The 15,704-nt window shown below is 31.8% G+C and overlaps 2 protein-coding genes across 3 annotated transcripts; both read right to left on the bottom strand.

The window, feature by feature from the left end:
• Window positions 1-1,868: 1,868 nt before the first annotated feature.
• On the bottom strand, window positions 1,869-9,091 carry LOC127876991 (uncharacterized). Of its 2 annotated transcripts, none has more exons than XM_052422561.1 (8): window positions 9,020-9,091; window positions 5,947-6,031; window positions 5,682-5,737; window positions 5,413-5,550; window positions 5,077-5,196; window positions 4,745-4,893; window positions 3,261-3,399; window positions 1,869-2,979 (listed from the first exon to the last, which is right to left on the bottom strand). In XM_052422561.1, the coding sequence occupies exons 1-8, from the start codon at window positions 9,071-9,073 to the stop codon at window positions 2,908-2,910; spliced, it is 813 nt and encodes a 270-aa protein (XP_052278521.1). In that variant the 5' UTR covers window positions 9,074-9,091; the 3' UTR covers window positions 1,869-2,907. The 2 variants fall into 2 exon arrangements, with proteins under 2 accessions (XP_052278521.1, XP_052278522.1); XM_052422562.1 differs by having other exon boundaries at window positions 5,682-5,750; window positions 9,020-9,039.
• Window positions 9,092-9,408: 317 nt separating this feature from the next.
• Window positions 9,409-14,272, bottom strand: LOC127878538 (tyrosine-protein phosphatase 11-like). The gene is made up of 4 exons (XM_052425070.1): window positions 14,186-14,272; window positions 13,809-13,896; window positions 9,793-9,918; window positions 9,409-9,561 (listed from the first exon to the last, which is right to left on the bottom strand). The coding sequence occupies exons 1-4, from the start codon at window positions 14,269-14,271 to the stop codon at window positions 9,409-9,411; spliced, it is 453 nt and encodes a 150-aa protein (XP_052281030.1). The 5' UTR covers window position 14,272.
• Window positions 14,273-15,704: the final 1,432 nt, after the last annotated feature.

Genomic DNA, 15,704 nt, shown 5'->3' on the forward strand with positions numbered 1-15,704 from the left:
GTAAATCATTTTGTGATAAGGAATTACAATGCACCATGGGTTACTGTATCTTTGTTTGGCGTAATAGTATTTCAGAACATTAGCTATCCTGTTCGCACTGTTGGATATACTTTTCTATCTTATTACGACGTTTTTATTCACGAGTTAACCGATCACGTATTATGCGCTCGAAGTACGTACCATAGTTCCGAACCACTGCTGATCCACTGCTATTGATCAAGGTTTTCTTATTTCTAATTCTTGCTTAATAAACCAACTTTTCTTCATGGTCAGATGGGAAGAGGCCCGAGTCTTCAGATGTTTATCTAAAAAATATTAATACAGATTTTTTTAAACATCACAAATCTTCTCAAAATCCACAGGGGAAGGGGTTTTAATTCTTGGTGAGTAATATTATCAAGTTGTCGTCAACTAAAACTGTTTTAATTAATCCCTTGTGTTTTAACATTTCCACACCATAGAGGTCACATGATTAATATAGCATAATAAAAACAATCTTTTTCTTACAAAATGACAAGAGCCATAGGTTTGATATTTAACATATCACACTATCGTATTGTGGTTCTTTACTAAGTTTCTTTAATTCATAACCCTGTGGTAGAAATGTGTCTCTGATTAATTGTAAATGGTTTCCCTTATATGTATGCATGATTGAGAAAAAAAAACTTAAAATTATTCTCTGAAACTGCAAGGACAAAAGGTTTTGTGGTGTCATGTAATATTTCATAGTAGTCATTAACCAAGCGCCTTAAAATCATGTTCCATGGGTCAAAATTGGGTGGAAACTTGTTTCTGTTTGTTGTTGTTTTTGTATATACCGAAACTTTAAAAAATATTGCGCGTTTTCATAAATTGACAAAAGTAAAAACAAAATGTTTCAGATTCGCAAATTTTTGTTGAAGTTACGATATTTGTGAGGAAACAATAATACTGAACATTTACCATTCTCTTAAATACCCATTATGTGTATCTTTTGACGATTTAAAAACCTGAAAATTATAAATCTTTGTACCGCGAACCGATTGAATAATTTAGAGATTTCTGTTGTTGTCGTTATAAATGTGTGACACTACGAGGATTGCTGATATAAAGTATAAAACACTTCACTCATTGTATTAGGACGGATGGCCGAGTGGTCTAAGCGTTATACTTTTTCTCCAGGGGTCAGTGGTTCGAGCCAAGTTTAGGGTCACTTTTTTTTCTTTAATTTTATTCTTGTTTTCCTGGAGCTTTTTAGATCCAATGTTTACATTAATAATATAAACCATTAAATGAGAAACGTCAATATCTGCCAAAATATGTGGAAAGGTCCCTTTAAGAGTTTTGTAACTTGCTACTGATGTAATGAACACACGTGTATAGTATTTGATAGACGAGTAAAACGTATTCTAATATTTATCGCGTTATAACGTTTATTTCTTTCTTATAATGACACACTTTCGATTTTGACTAAATACATATTATTTTCACACAGCCATATCTGCAATAGCATTACACCTTATGATAAACGACTATCGGACAAAAGTTTATATGTATTCGTGTTTTAAACAAAAACGATTTAAAATAGATTAACTCCTCTGAATTTGTTACACATTACAGATCTATACACTATTTGTTTTCTTATTTTTAATAGGATATTGCCACCATTTTGAGTTTCATATGTGTTTGTATCTGTTGGTGAATAAAATACATTTACCGATCAGGTGGTTTCATGTTTCTTGCCAATAATGATATTAAACGGGTACAGTTTTATCAAACTTGTCTGATATAACCTTATTTTAGGTAAATATGCACTTATAACCAAAGTATACTAATATCAGTATAATTATGATCCAAACAAAACAGATAAATGAACATAAATACAAACCACGAAGCATAAACAAAACGTTATACACTACACGCAAATAATACGCTGTAATAAACATTCACATAACAAAAATAAACATTTTCCAAAACAAAGTGATCTATTAAAACGAAGGTATACATTTAATCAAGCAACCATAACACTTCTTAATGCGAAAACAATAACATATTGGTTTGTTTATATCAAATCCGCATTCCAAATATTTACGCTTTTGCTATTGCTATGCTATGCTGCAGTGGTAAGGCGTAATATTTCTTCTTAAGGTTCCGAATCCGAATCACAGGAAAGACGATCCTTTTGTTCTTGCTTTATTTATATTATAAGGAATTTTAATAATTTGATGCAACAAAGCCGTTGAATTATATATAATGACATATTATAATTAAGCGTTGATATCAATGAATAAAAACGTAAGGCAAAGAAATAAACAAGACACAATTCTTACATCGTCAAAACTTACGATTACACGTTATTAAATATGTTATGTAAACATCATTCTACAATGACTATATTTAATTATATAAAAACAGAATATATAATACTGTTCATGTATGTACTTAATAAAGATATGGTAACTTTATAATCCTTTGTTGGTACATTTAATTGTAATTTAACTTGAAACGATGGCAGAAAGCTGCTAAATGTACTTAATGGCATCAATGCGAATCCAAAGTGCCGGTTTTATTATGCTGTTTTTAGTTCAGCTTACTTTATTTTATATTTTTGAGTATACATTACATTACAAACTGATGGCCAGCTCTAATAGTAATCAAAACAATAAACAATATAATTTTCATAACATGGACCTTCATGGGGAATTATCAACATTACATGTGTCAATATTTTATCCGGTTGCATTAAATAAAACATACATTTATTATTTCATTATGAACAGTTTTGTTTTGAAAATAATATTGAACAATGAACTCAAATCCATGTAAAAGCTTAACACTACATGCACGTTATAGTCATCATAAACAGAAAACCATATCTAAGCGTTTTTATCAAAAAGTATGCAAAAACGTCGTGTTGTTTCCGTTCTTTTAGAAATTTTGATGGATTCCAGGTTTTTGAACGTAGGCCAAAATTGTGTCGTAGCAGATCCTTAGTTGAGCCTAAAAGCAAACAGACACACATTATTTACACGAAATGTTTTACATTCAAAACAAATCTTCAGAAAAAATTTCCGATTATGTAAATTAAGAAACATGTTTTGTTTAAAATACCACATTTTATCTATTAGACTGAAACAAAGAGACATTATGTAAAACGTGTATTCAAGCAATCTTGAAATATATTAATAATTGTTATTAAAAATGACTTTATTAGATGCGTAATTGCCAACAACAGTATTTGTATAACTATCATATACATCAAATAATATTAAATATCATACGGCGCTATGGATAATATGTTTCTCTTGGTGCTTCATCGATACAACTGTTTCAACAAGGTTTATTTGTCCTTCGTGCTTCACAATGCGACATATCTCGCTCAACAATACCACAACTAGGCCGCTTCTGTGAAAGTTCGAACTGAAATGGCCACAACATTAACAAATTTATTAGGTCAAAAGATAAAATCCTGATGAAAATGTTCTTTGTGAAATTAAATATGCAAACATATGTTAATGTTTGTATTACGCTAAAGATGTGGTAGTAAATGGGCAAAACAATGGGTTTTCCAAAAATTTGAAATCCATTTCAAAACGAAAAACATTCTAGCGCTGGACACATATATGAATTTTCTTGCAAAATATATATTAAGCAGCGCTCTGTAAAAAGGGTGTTTAATGCATGTGCGTAAAGTGTCGTCCCAGATTAGCCTGTTCAGTCCTCTGCAAGTTTCATTTCACATATTTCACAGTATGGCTTGATAAGGTGCTCATTTTGCTTTTAAGGTAGCGCCCCTGTAATGGGCACCTTTTCAAATATAATATAATGTATTATTTTCTTAATCAGCATCATTTCACTGAACTACATGCAAATTTAAAGGTAGGCTTTCCATGCTTAAAAACAATTACTGATTTTTTCAATACCACCCCCACGCTCGGCTTTTGTCCAGTTTATTTGCACCCCTGGGGTATATGAAAGTTCCATAATTCATCCAGTTTTCCAAAATATGATCATGCAGTTGGAATGTACAGATGCAGTAAAGGTGTTTAAAGTTTTAACAAGATGAAATAAACAGACATTTATTTTGTATGACTTGTTATCTATGGAAGAGCGCCATGAACTGTATGTGGTTTCAGCCAAGTAGAATTGGGTGTTCAAAACAAAGTGTCATAAAATTCAAAACAGTATCATTTAAGTAATTTTTTTAACTTGGTTTTTATAGATGCACTATATACAGCAAAAATACCAAGAAATAGACAGATTTACCGTTTACTTTTTGAAATAAAAATAAAAATGCAACATGCATGATTCGTATTTTCAGCAGTAAATCACCCAATTTAGCCAAAAAGTTGTTTTAATTTTAAAAATAGAAGAATGTGCATAAAAATTGCAAGATATTTAACAATAAACAAAGCTTATATGCTATATTAAATTAAATTACGTTAGAAAAGAAATAAAAACGCGTCGCAAAAAGTATGCGTTGTCGGCAGGATTCGAACCTGCGCGGGAATATCCCAAACGATTTCGTGCCTATCGCCTTAACCACTAGGCCACGAGAACTTCACATTAGTACCTGCTTAAATTAGATATCAATAAGTAAACAGGTAAAAAGGCTCTTCAATCTTAGAAAAATCGCGGGAAATCATTACAGGTTCGCTTAAGCACATGAAATTAACAAGCAACCATTTTCTTTAAATGTTATTAAATATACTTTCTGTATGATTGTGATTAAAAAATTCAAAATACTACCACTAACGCATAATACCCATCTTTAATCAAAATCGGTGTGTCGGTCGAGAGCTGATTTTGCCATGTCAATATCGCCTCTATCAGATCAAGAATGGACTGTCTGTCCGGATCATCATTCCTGCCAGGCACGTGGAACTGTTTAAAACCCTTTAGACTGCTACCTTTCTGTAGTTTAATATACATGTAAATTAACTAATTTGTTGCATACATCAGTTTCATAACAATAATTTAAGCAATATTTATTACATTGACGTATTATAAATTATTTTATAATCGTTATAGCATTTCCACAATAAACCTCAATCAAAAACATACAAACAACAATTCAAAAAGTTAGAATACTGTTACTGTGTCTTCTTTATAGGAATATTTTCTCTCCTCAAATCCGCGATTGTTTCTTTTCTCGGTTAAGGTTACGTAATATCTTCCGACACGCCCACCTTCTTTCTGACCAAGGTAAGTGTCCGCCTAACAAAAGCAATACGACTTGATCAAAATGTTTAATAAAATACATTTTCCAATGTTTACAGCGTCGATGCTTTACATATAAGTTTGTCGTATACAGTTGTTTTGAAAAAAAAACATACACAGAGACAACAACAACAACTTACTTTCGTATGACTTAAAATTGAAATTATTTCCAATGGTTAAAGGTATGGGTAGTCTGGATTAAGTGTATGTTACCTTATGCGATCCGTCCGAAGGCTTTGAAAACTCGATCATTGTTTTACATCCCTGCCTCCCAACAAAAGACCAGATATTTTCTGAGGTGTCATCATGTAAGGAAGTCAATACTATAAACGCTCTGCTCTCTCCAAGTGCCTTAAATCAAATTTATGGTCCATTTAGCACTTTGTTGAAGTATGTTATGAGAATGCGTATTATTAATTCGTACCAAAATGCATTTTGCAATATAACATAACTTTTGTATGTAATACACAAAGCCAACATACTGATAAGACAATATTCTGCGGCTTAGTCTCCGTCGCCTTGATATTCATTGCTTCGTCTGTAACATAATACTAAACAATCGAAAATATGGCATCATATGCATCAATATAGATAACGACTCATGAAGCATAGTCGTAAAATTTAACGAGTTTTTATGATTATATAATTTTTGTCCATGTCATGATACAATTTTGGCAGGTTTATTACAATGCAGTTTCTATCGATATAAATAGTTTTTTCAACATTATCGCATAAAAAGCTTCTTACTTTGAGTTCCGATATGATCGTATCCTAGTCCAGTTGCAATTGCTGCGTTCTGTCCCCTAGCGTAATCTGCACTTTTGGTTATCAACTGAAATAAAACAGAAAATAAAATTATTCGCGATTTAATTGGTGGTACAATTGTTAGGAGTGTAATGTGAGTATTGTTAAGTATATAAACTGAACGTTAAACGGGTCAAGAAAATGAAAGCTTTACCTTGGTAGACTCTTGTACCACAATCCCGCCCAACCATTATTTTATTTTAGTTATTTATAATGTTTATTTTTGTCTAACACACGTAATACGAAAAGCAACACAATTATGCAATAATATATGAATAATATGCATATGCAAAACATCTTAAGTTTTCTGTATAATAGAAGTCATTGACATACATAGCATTTTGGTTAGTTAAGTGGAGAAAGTTTTTACCTTTACTAAATAGATGTAAGAAAGAACCTAATATTATATACGGACTTTAAAGCTAATGCCTAATGTTTTGCCACATGTTTTTTTATTAAAATATTCTTCAAATTCATCAGCATGTAAAGTTTCATGTTTATAGTATACTCTTAGGGTAAAACTATCTTTTGTTAATATAAATTACAAACGATATAATATCTTTGTTAGATATAACGTACCATAAAAGTTCAGTGGAAAAGATGCTTCGTGTGAACAGACCTTGAAAGGGACCGTCAACCGCGATTGACGAAAATAGAAAAGTTCTTAAATACAGTTTATATTAATTAACCCATCACGACTGGCATATTATATTACTTGAAAAAGTTGTTAAGTTTTCTAATTTTCAGTATATTCGGAAGTAACTTTTGCATGCGTAGTGAATTGTACAAATATGTTTTGTATATAATATGATCAATCTACTTGCGTTATTTATAGTGTGAATATCGTTATGTCACATATTTTCGCGATGTACTTTCGATTTCACATCGCGAAATTGTATTACCGAATGTACTGAAAATATGAACTTTTGTCAAGTAATGTAATATACCAGTCGTGATTTTTTAATCAATATAAACTAATAATTGTTAAAAAATACGGTATTTTAGAACTTTTCTTTTTTCGTCAATCACGGTTGACGGTCCCTTTAAAGTTTACATACGTAGTGTAAATGAAAAGAAGCCTTCATTTTAGTATGTATAAATTGCAATTACATAATAAATCAATGTATGTGTTTGACAGAAGCGCAAATGTGTGCTTCCCCTTAGCGCAAAGGTAATTTTGGGGTTCAGATTTAGATTTATTTCTAATAAGAAGTGGTTTTGTGATTATTAATGTTAAGATTGGAATGACATTTAAAGGGACCTTTTCACAGATTTTGGCATGTATTGAAGTTTGTCATTAAATGCTATCTCATGATAAATGTAAACACTGCATCAAAAAGGTTCCAGAAAAAACAAGAAAAAATTAAAGTAAGGAAAACAAAGTAACCCCCAACTGGGTTCGAACCACTAACCCCTGGAGTAAAAGTAAATCACTCAGACCACTCGGCCATCCGTGCTCATACAATGAGTGGTGCATTTTATACTTTCTATAGCAATCCTCGTAGTATCACAAAATATAACGACAATACCATAACTCTCCAAATTATTCAATCGTTTCGCGTTTCAACGCTTTATAATTTTCAAGTTTTTTAATCGTAAAAAGATGCACATAATTTTATATATTTTAGAGCATTGAAAATGTTCAGCATTACTGTTTCCTCACAAATGGCATAACTACAACGAAAATTTACGAATCTGAAACATTTTTTTTAACCTCAACCAGTTGTTATAGACATAAACATATGTATATGTTTTCACCCTTTTCCATAATTGTTAACGCAATCGCTAAATTATAATAAAATGACCAAAACTGTTCGTTTTAAAAAAATTTCATGTGTTTTGTTGTTTGTTTTTTAATCATAGTTACAATTTCTGGGCGTTTCTTGTGCGCTTATCCCTATTTCCGTTGAATAGAAACACATGTTTTACTTTCTAATTCGTAAAACTATATCTCCTGTTTGTCATTACATTTTTTGTTTTTAAGGCTGCACATTCCAAAGATTTATTTTCTAAAGCTTTATAGGGCCCTATCCTAATCATTTCTAACATATTGTCAGTATATTTTTCCAAGTGTCCTGTAGTTAATTCGTTTTTATATTTGAATGTTTATAACGTTAGTTGAAAAGCATGTGATAGGTCACTTCACTTACTGTAAAATATAACATGACTTTTTAAATGTCTATAAAAATATGAAAATTACCTATGTTAGTTACAGAGTATTGTATATTTGTATATAGAAAAAGAACATTTAACATTGAAATATAATATAAAATAAATTCACAATAATAATAATTAAAAGTAAAAAAAAGAAAGCGAAAAATACGGTGTTTTGTTCACTATATGAAATACATGAAATCTAAAACAGTGTGTAGTTAAAGTTAATGGCAAATGATGTTGATTTATTTCTATTTCCTACGACTTCTATGCGAGGAAACACAGTTCAGTTAATGATATAAAAATATCGATATGCATGTTTACTGCGCGCAATTGTGAAAAACTTGTAATGACATAGTTTTATAACCATGTGTTCTTTTAAATCTAGTTTAATTACAAAGTTTGTTCTGATCTAAAAAGAATGATTCAGCTAGATTATTAACGCTCAATTCATCGTTTATGCTGTTCTTTAACTTTACTTGTGTCAACAAATATGTAACTTAAAGAACAACATAAACGATGAAATTCAGCGTTAATAAAACAGCTTAATCATTGTTTTAGATCGAAACAGAACCATACTTTGTTTGTACAACAAAATATTTTCGGACATTATCACACAATTCATAATGACGCCCAATTATGGGAACCAATGTCGATTAGCAGTTTCATATTTAAATTTTACATGCAAAAAGTAAACCGTATTGCTTTGGTATGTGTTTATTCTTACTTGATGCTGCAAAAGGGTGTTCATGCACGTCACAATCGTGAGTTAATGTCGCTTTACGACCGCACTGTGCAATATCTATGCGTATAACACATTCCGCCCAGAAATTGTAACGTGATAGTTAAATAAAAAACATACTTCGAACTGCTGCTCGATTCGTGTCTTCGACGACTCAGTGTCTTTTCCAATCATAAAGTTGTAGACACTTTCAAACTGAGAAAAACATATTTTTGTTCAGATTCTCTTAATGTTGTGGTTTTGATTTGAATGGCTTTAATATTGCTATTTTATTATTATCAGAAATATTATTTTGGAAATTGATGGAAGAACATAAACATTCTTAAAAGATATTGAGTTAAGAAATTTAAACTGCCTCAAAGTAATTACATTTAAATGAACTATTGAACACATTTTTGCACAAATTGAAATGTTGTTGACCTTAATCGTGATTGTCGATTTCAAGGTAACCAACGCATAGCATGCGATAAAAATGAATACTTAATAAACATTTCATTAATAAAAACAATTTACCTGCAATGTACAAGAATGGGGGATGTGCTGGTATCGTCGCACTTGGCAACAACTCTCCAAAAATCCACTAGACACCAGGTTGTATCTGGAACATTTTTATCAGGCCAGGACTTGAAATGGAATTGATTTAGGCGCCTGGTCTCACCATCCTGGTAATACAATGATGCGCATACAGTACATATTGACATACACATTTAAATGTAACATATGTAACAAAACAGTGTTTCTAATAGGCTTTGTGTCTGTTTATAAAACGCGCGCATTATAATTATTATTTCGTCTTATTATTCAGCTTGCATTCATGGTTCGTTAAACAGACTTTTAGTTCTTTGCTTCGTTTGTTGAACGACGTTTGGATTGAACAGTGTGCTTTAACGTACCTTGGTGATTGCAAGTGATCTGATATTGTAGTCGAATGTTTCCTTGATGCCCACATACTTAATAAGAACACCACCGTGTTTGAACACACCCTTTATATCTTCTGGCCAATACTGAAGACACTTCAGCTACAGAAAAAATGATGCAAACAGTATTTTGTTTGGTGCTTTGAAGAATTTCTCACTGTTGATGCTTTAACTTATTTAAAGTTAAAATACACACTATACGAAAATATAATATGTTAAATAATAAACAAGGATAATTCTTTGTTAAACATCTTTTTAAAACCTGCCATTAGGGAAATACATATGATTAAAGGCGTATAATACAAATCATATTTAAAACTGGTTTCAGTGGCCGTTCTGTGTGGTAAATGTTGCATTTATACACTTGTTAAAACAAACAACTGTTTCTTAATGTTAAGAAGATCATTTGTTCCAAACTTAACAAAACCAATATTTCTAAACGGTATGTGTAAAGACATATTTTGTTAATAAAAAACTTAACAGAAACTTTTCATAGTAAACTAACACTATTTTTTTTAATCATTTTGCTAATCGACTGTTGGAACATTCACAAATGAGCCCGGTAAATGGTGAAGCTATTTCAATTCTGTTTTGATTTAAATTCATATTCTAATAGATTTGTATTCAATTGTTTGCTTGTTTTTCATTCATTAATTTTAAACTGATATTTCACATATATACGTTTATACAAACACTAAAAGCATTCGTACAAAGAATAGTACATCCAAATTTTTATGAACATATTAAAATATGATACTGTACAGATAGACGCATGTGTCGTTTCAGCATTTCTTATGTTATTATAACGCTGAATTGTATAAAAACTAAGTAAGAGACCGGTCAGGGTTCCCATGTCTGCTTAAGAGACCACGAAACCGTGCGTGATTTTATAGCGGGCGTGGGGGCTCCTGACCAGACTGAGCGAAAATATGCTGGTCGATGATGGCATAACATGGTTCAAATGATAAAATGTTTCGACGTTTGAGAAAACAACATAAATCACAATCACATACCGTTCCAAATTCAAATAGATTTGTAAGCATGACTATTTTCTCAATCCTTTGTTGCCAAATCATACGCCAAAAATCTGAAATGATTTTCTGAGTTGGGCCTAGAAGAGTAAATTATTTACATAGTTTAGGTTATAATTCTGCAAAACGGGTATATTGCAAAACGGATTGTAACATAGGATTCATTACACTATAATTATAGATACATAGCTTTCAAATCGTTAGTGTTTCAATTTTATACAATGCATTTAATGCTTGCAGTATTTTTTGCTAATTTTTCAATGAACCGAATTACAAAATAAATAATTACCTTGACATGCGATAAATTTCTGCAATTTATCAAATCCCTGAAATAAACACATTTATGTATAAATCATTGCATTTTATATTAATATTTATGTTTATTGTTTATCATGAATGTGTTTTTTTAGAATATTTTGCAACTGTGTCATTAAAACTATAATAGACACTGTTCGTATTTACATGTATATAGTTGGCATTGATGTAGTCGGAATCATCTGGACACTCGTTTGTCAGGACAACTCTCGAATCGTCATCTGGAATGAACGGCTATCAGTTACAGAACTGCATATTGCTTTTCAATCAACTTTTTATATAAGTAAGTGTAACTCAATTTTATCTAAAACAGGACAAAACGAATGTTACAAATAAGCTGCAACTTAGATAATATAAGTTTTATTGTATTGTATTGGTTTCCATCGTTCTGTCCGTCCGATCGAACACTATCCCTTCCTTCACTATTAGCACTAGAACCTTGAAACTTACACACATGGTAGCTATGAGCATAAGTGCGACGGTGATGGCGGCGGAATTTTGATCTGACCCCTGGGTCAAAAGTTATTGGTAAATAAATGGGTAAAATGGGTAAAAAAAACTCATTTTTATTACAACATGCGACGCACATGATAATAACTTTTGGCTCAGGGGTCAGATCAAAATTCCAAATAGTGCACCGTCGCAAATATGCTCAAAGCTACCATTTGTGTAAGTTTCAAGGTTAGTAGAAAGTGGCCGACCACGCCCACCCAGAATTTTGTTTGTACATACCTTCTTCATCTATTCACCAATTGACTTCAAATTAATACTGAATATCTCTTATGACAACACGGTCTATCTTGACCATCCATGTCCACATTACCAACCCCAGGGCCATTGATAAAGGTAAAGGCAGCTTGCTTTCCGTCCTCTTTCAAATTTATCGAGAGGTCCATGGATACCCAAATTTTTTCGATCCCAATGTTTTTCATACCCAATTTGTTTCGTTCCCAATTTTTTTTCGTACCCAAATTTGTTTTCGTACCAAAAATTTGTTTTCGTACCCAAATTGTTCATCAAACCCAAAGGTTTTTTCGTACCCAAATTTTTTTTCGTACCCAATTTTTTTTTCGTTCCCAAATTTTTTATCGAACCCAAAGTTGTTTTCGTACCCAAATGTGTTCGTACCCAATTTTTTATCGTACTCAAATTTTTTTGTGTACCCACATTTTTTTTCGTACTCAAATTTGTCGTACCCAAATTTGTGTTCGTTCCCATTTTTTCCGTACTCAATTTTTTTTCGTACCCTAATTTTTTCGTACCAAATTTTTTTTTATCAACCCAGATTTTATTTTGTACCTAAATTATTCCGTGCCAAAATGTTTGTTCCGACCCAAAAAATTTTTTGCATCCAAATTTTTTTTCGTACCAAAAAATGTTTCGTATCCAATTTTTTTTTGTACCCAAATTGTTTTTCTTACCTCAAATTTTTTTTTTCATTCAGAAATTTGTGTTGAACCCATTTTTCCCGTCCCTAATTTTGTTTTCGTACCCAAATTTTTTCATACCCAAATTGTTTTTCGTACCCAATTTTTTCGTACCCAATTTTTTTGCGTACACAAATTGTTTCGAACCCAAATTTTTTTCGTACACAAATTTTGTTTCAACATAACTTCTTAATTTATTTACCATCTGACTTCAAATTAATACTGAACATCTCTTATGACAACACGGTCTATCTCGACCATCCATGTCCACATTACCCAACCCCGGGGCCCCACCAACATAGGCCTTGCTCACCCAAAATTGCCTTTTAATATAACATCTATGCGGCGTGTGTATATGCGTCGGCCTTTGCCGCGCCATTTCTAGTTTGTAATGTCATCCCACCACGATATTTAATATAAATGCGAAGATCGTTTTATATACGTTATTTGTCGCTTTGGTTTTGCCTAATGTGACTTTGTAAGAATCAATAAGTCTATAAAATTACTTTCAATACATATTTATTTTATGCTTTCCGGTGGTTTATAGAGAATTATCAGTGAATTAAAACTGATAATTTCACTGTAAAAACAGTGAAAATTATCAGTGAAAATTATCGATAATTTTCACTGTTTTACCGGCACTATTTTTTTACCCCATTGTGACCTCCACACAGTCTTCCACCAAGAGCGAGAACTCTTCGATGAATATTTATATCAACATACGGTGTACCTTCCCTTGAACATACATATACACTGTTACTGTTATTTACGCTATAAATAGACTCCGCATATTTATACGACAACATGACAAAAACAAATTGTGTCATCATATGATTATTTATTTTTTAAATGATGTTATCGGTGTTTTTCTTGATATGTGTTGCATTGTAAATACAAAAAAGTTATTGTTTAACGTTTGTTTTCTTGTTAACTATTTGCAACGCTTATTGTTAAAGCGGTGATGATATTTTTGGGCGCCCAAAGGGAAATTGGTTCGAACGGATTGGCAAACGTATAAAAATATTAATTTGTGAGCATAAAATAAAAAGAAAATTTTTTGGATTGGGTGGAATATCGATTTTTATTCACTCGTGATTATAAAAAAAATATATTTTCACTTGTGGCGCATATAATTTTCTATGATCACTCGTGAATTAAAATCGATATTCCACCCAATTCAACAAATATCCTCTATATATTTAATGTTGCCGGCACGTACATGCATACATGTCCTTGTAACGGTTTTTGTCTTTATTAGACTCAGCAGATGCGACGTCGTGCTTCCGAACCAAACCAGCAGGTAATTTCTAAATGAAAATACATTATACAATAATCATGCAAAAACATAAAATAGTATTATAATGCTACAATTTTTATTGTATGTGACGTTCTCAAACATATATGCATGAATAATAATACATTTTATAAAGCATGAAATAAAATACGGACTAGGCAAAACTAAACCTATTTTATATCATGCATATTTTAATAAAATATGCTTTCACCTCCATTTTGACATTATGCTCACACCATTATTTAGGCAACATATTTCAATAAAAGTTTTGTTTCTTTGGTTCCTTAAAAGAAAACTTTTACCTGAAACTCATCAATCTGGCTTTTGTCACGAATGTACGTCCATAGTTCGTGCAGTTGAATACCAGTAGCAAAGGCATTGAAACCATTGTAATCAGATTCAATATCTGAGAAAGGAAGATGCATTAAGCTTAGTTGCTATTTATTTACACGCGAATAACCGACAATGTGTTCGATCCTTGTAGCTGTATCGTTGCTTATTTTACACGATACTGATTTAATCAGAGCATTAATTAATCAAATACGTATCTGTAAATATTAGCACTAAGTAGACAACAAAATCAGGACAGTACACATTCGAATAAATTAAATAAATTATGCCTCGTAATAGTTGTTAACAAGATAAAATTACACATGTACTCAATACATGTTAGTTGTAACATGATACAATTATATTTGATTTAAGAATAAATACAAACCTTTAGCATTGGCGTATATATTATCACGTAAGTCAGTTTCCAGATTCGGCTGTTGATCTGACTTAACAGTAGATTGTGGTGGTGTCGTTGAGCGCAAAGCGATATCATTGAAAAACTCACGATTATTTCCATTGCTTAAACATTATATATATTTCCACAACATAAATGTTGAAGATAAAATAAGTTGTAAACATATAACAACCTACCCACTTCATACACAAAGGTGCGAAGTATTTATGTATAATACGTCTTTGATAGCCTAAGTGTACATATCGTCTTACTTGTTCATACGTCTCCGTTTATAGCAAACGACAGCAACAATGATCACAATTGTGACGGTAACAGCAGTTGCAACTCCACCTCCAATCGCACCAGCAGGAGATGAGGATGGTTTCGATGAAGCTTCAATATACTCTGTAAATGATAGTGAACATTAATACAGCAAGCAATGAAGCTCCACATTGTTTAAGAATACCATATACAAACATAAAACGGTTTTAACTAGGACCAACGCATTGGAACGGTCCATACAACAATTTTGCAGTTTCGCAATTGTTGGTGTACAGAGCACAAGATCCATTGACATTGTGGCATCGTTCGCAGTGGCAGTAATTGGAACAATTGGGACAAAAGCGTCTTCGTTCACAAGCTATCATGCAAAAATGTATGAAGCAAATATGTACTATAATGTGTCATCAACCGAACTTCACATGGATTTCAACAGCTAAACACTAAAGTCACACCGATATCATCCATTTATTTGCTTTATAAAAAAACAAAGTGTCAATACCAAGGTTTGGTATCAAACAATGCCATCATTATACAAACAATTAAGATCCAAAAAAGGGAAACTATCATTTTGTGTGTATGGTTTTGCTGCTATCCTCTATATATGCTGATTGTTGTTCTGTAAGTAAAGATGTCACAAAATAAAAAAGAAGTGTGTTTCATTGAGCGTATTGGTGCAATAAAAGTAAATGATCAATTAACGCACGTTCCGTCGTTGGTTTAGTGTGCCCCATACCGAAACAAATCAAGAAAAACATTGTATTTATGTTGTTTTTTTAACAACTTGACGTTAACATATAGATGTGGAAATTTGT

Source organism: Dreissena polymorpha, chromosome 4 (genome assembly GCF_020536995.1).
Source record: "Dreissena polymorpha isolate Duluth1 chromosome 4, UMN_Dpol_1.0, whole genome shotgun sequence".
NCBI lineage: Eukaryota > Metazoa > Mollusca > Bivalvia > Myida > Dreissenidae > Dreissena > Dreissena polymorpha.

Excerpts from the sequence above, each read along its gene's own strand:
- LOC127876991 (XM_052422561.1), bottom strand. The coding sequence starts at position 9,073 with ATGATTGGAAAAGACACTGAGTCGTCGAAGACACGAATCGAGCAGCAG. Across the intron at positions 4,894-5,076 it reads ATTCCTATAAAGAAGACACA|AAAGGTAGCAGTCTAAAGGG; the intron begins GTAACAGTATTC and ends ATTAAACTACAG. Across the intron at positions 3,400-4,744 it reads CCGATTTTGATTAAAGATGG|TTCGAACTTTCACAGAAGCG; the intron begins GTATTATGCGTT and ends TGGCCATTTCAG.
- LOC127878538 (XM_052425070.1), bottom strand. The coding sequence starts at position 14,271 with ATGGTTTCAATGCCTTTGCTACTGGTATTCAACTGCACGAACTATGGA. Across the intron at positions 13,897-14,185 it reads GCCAGATTGATGAGTTTCAG|AAATTACCTGCTGGTTTGGT; the intron begins GTAAAAGTTTTC and ends ATTTTCATTTAG. Across the intron at positions 9,562-9,792 it reads GATCACTTGCAATCACCAAG|GATGGTGAGACCAGGCGCCT; the intron begins GTACGTTAAAGC and ends TTGTATTACCAG.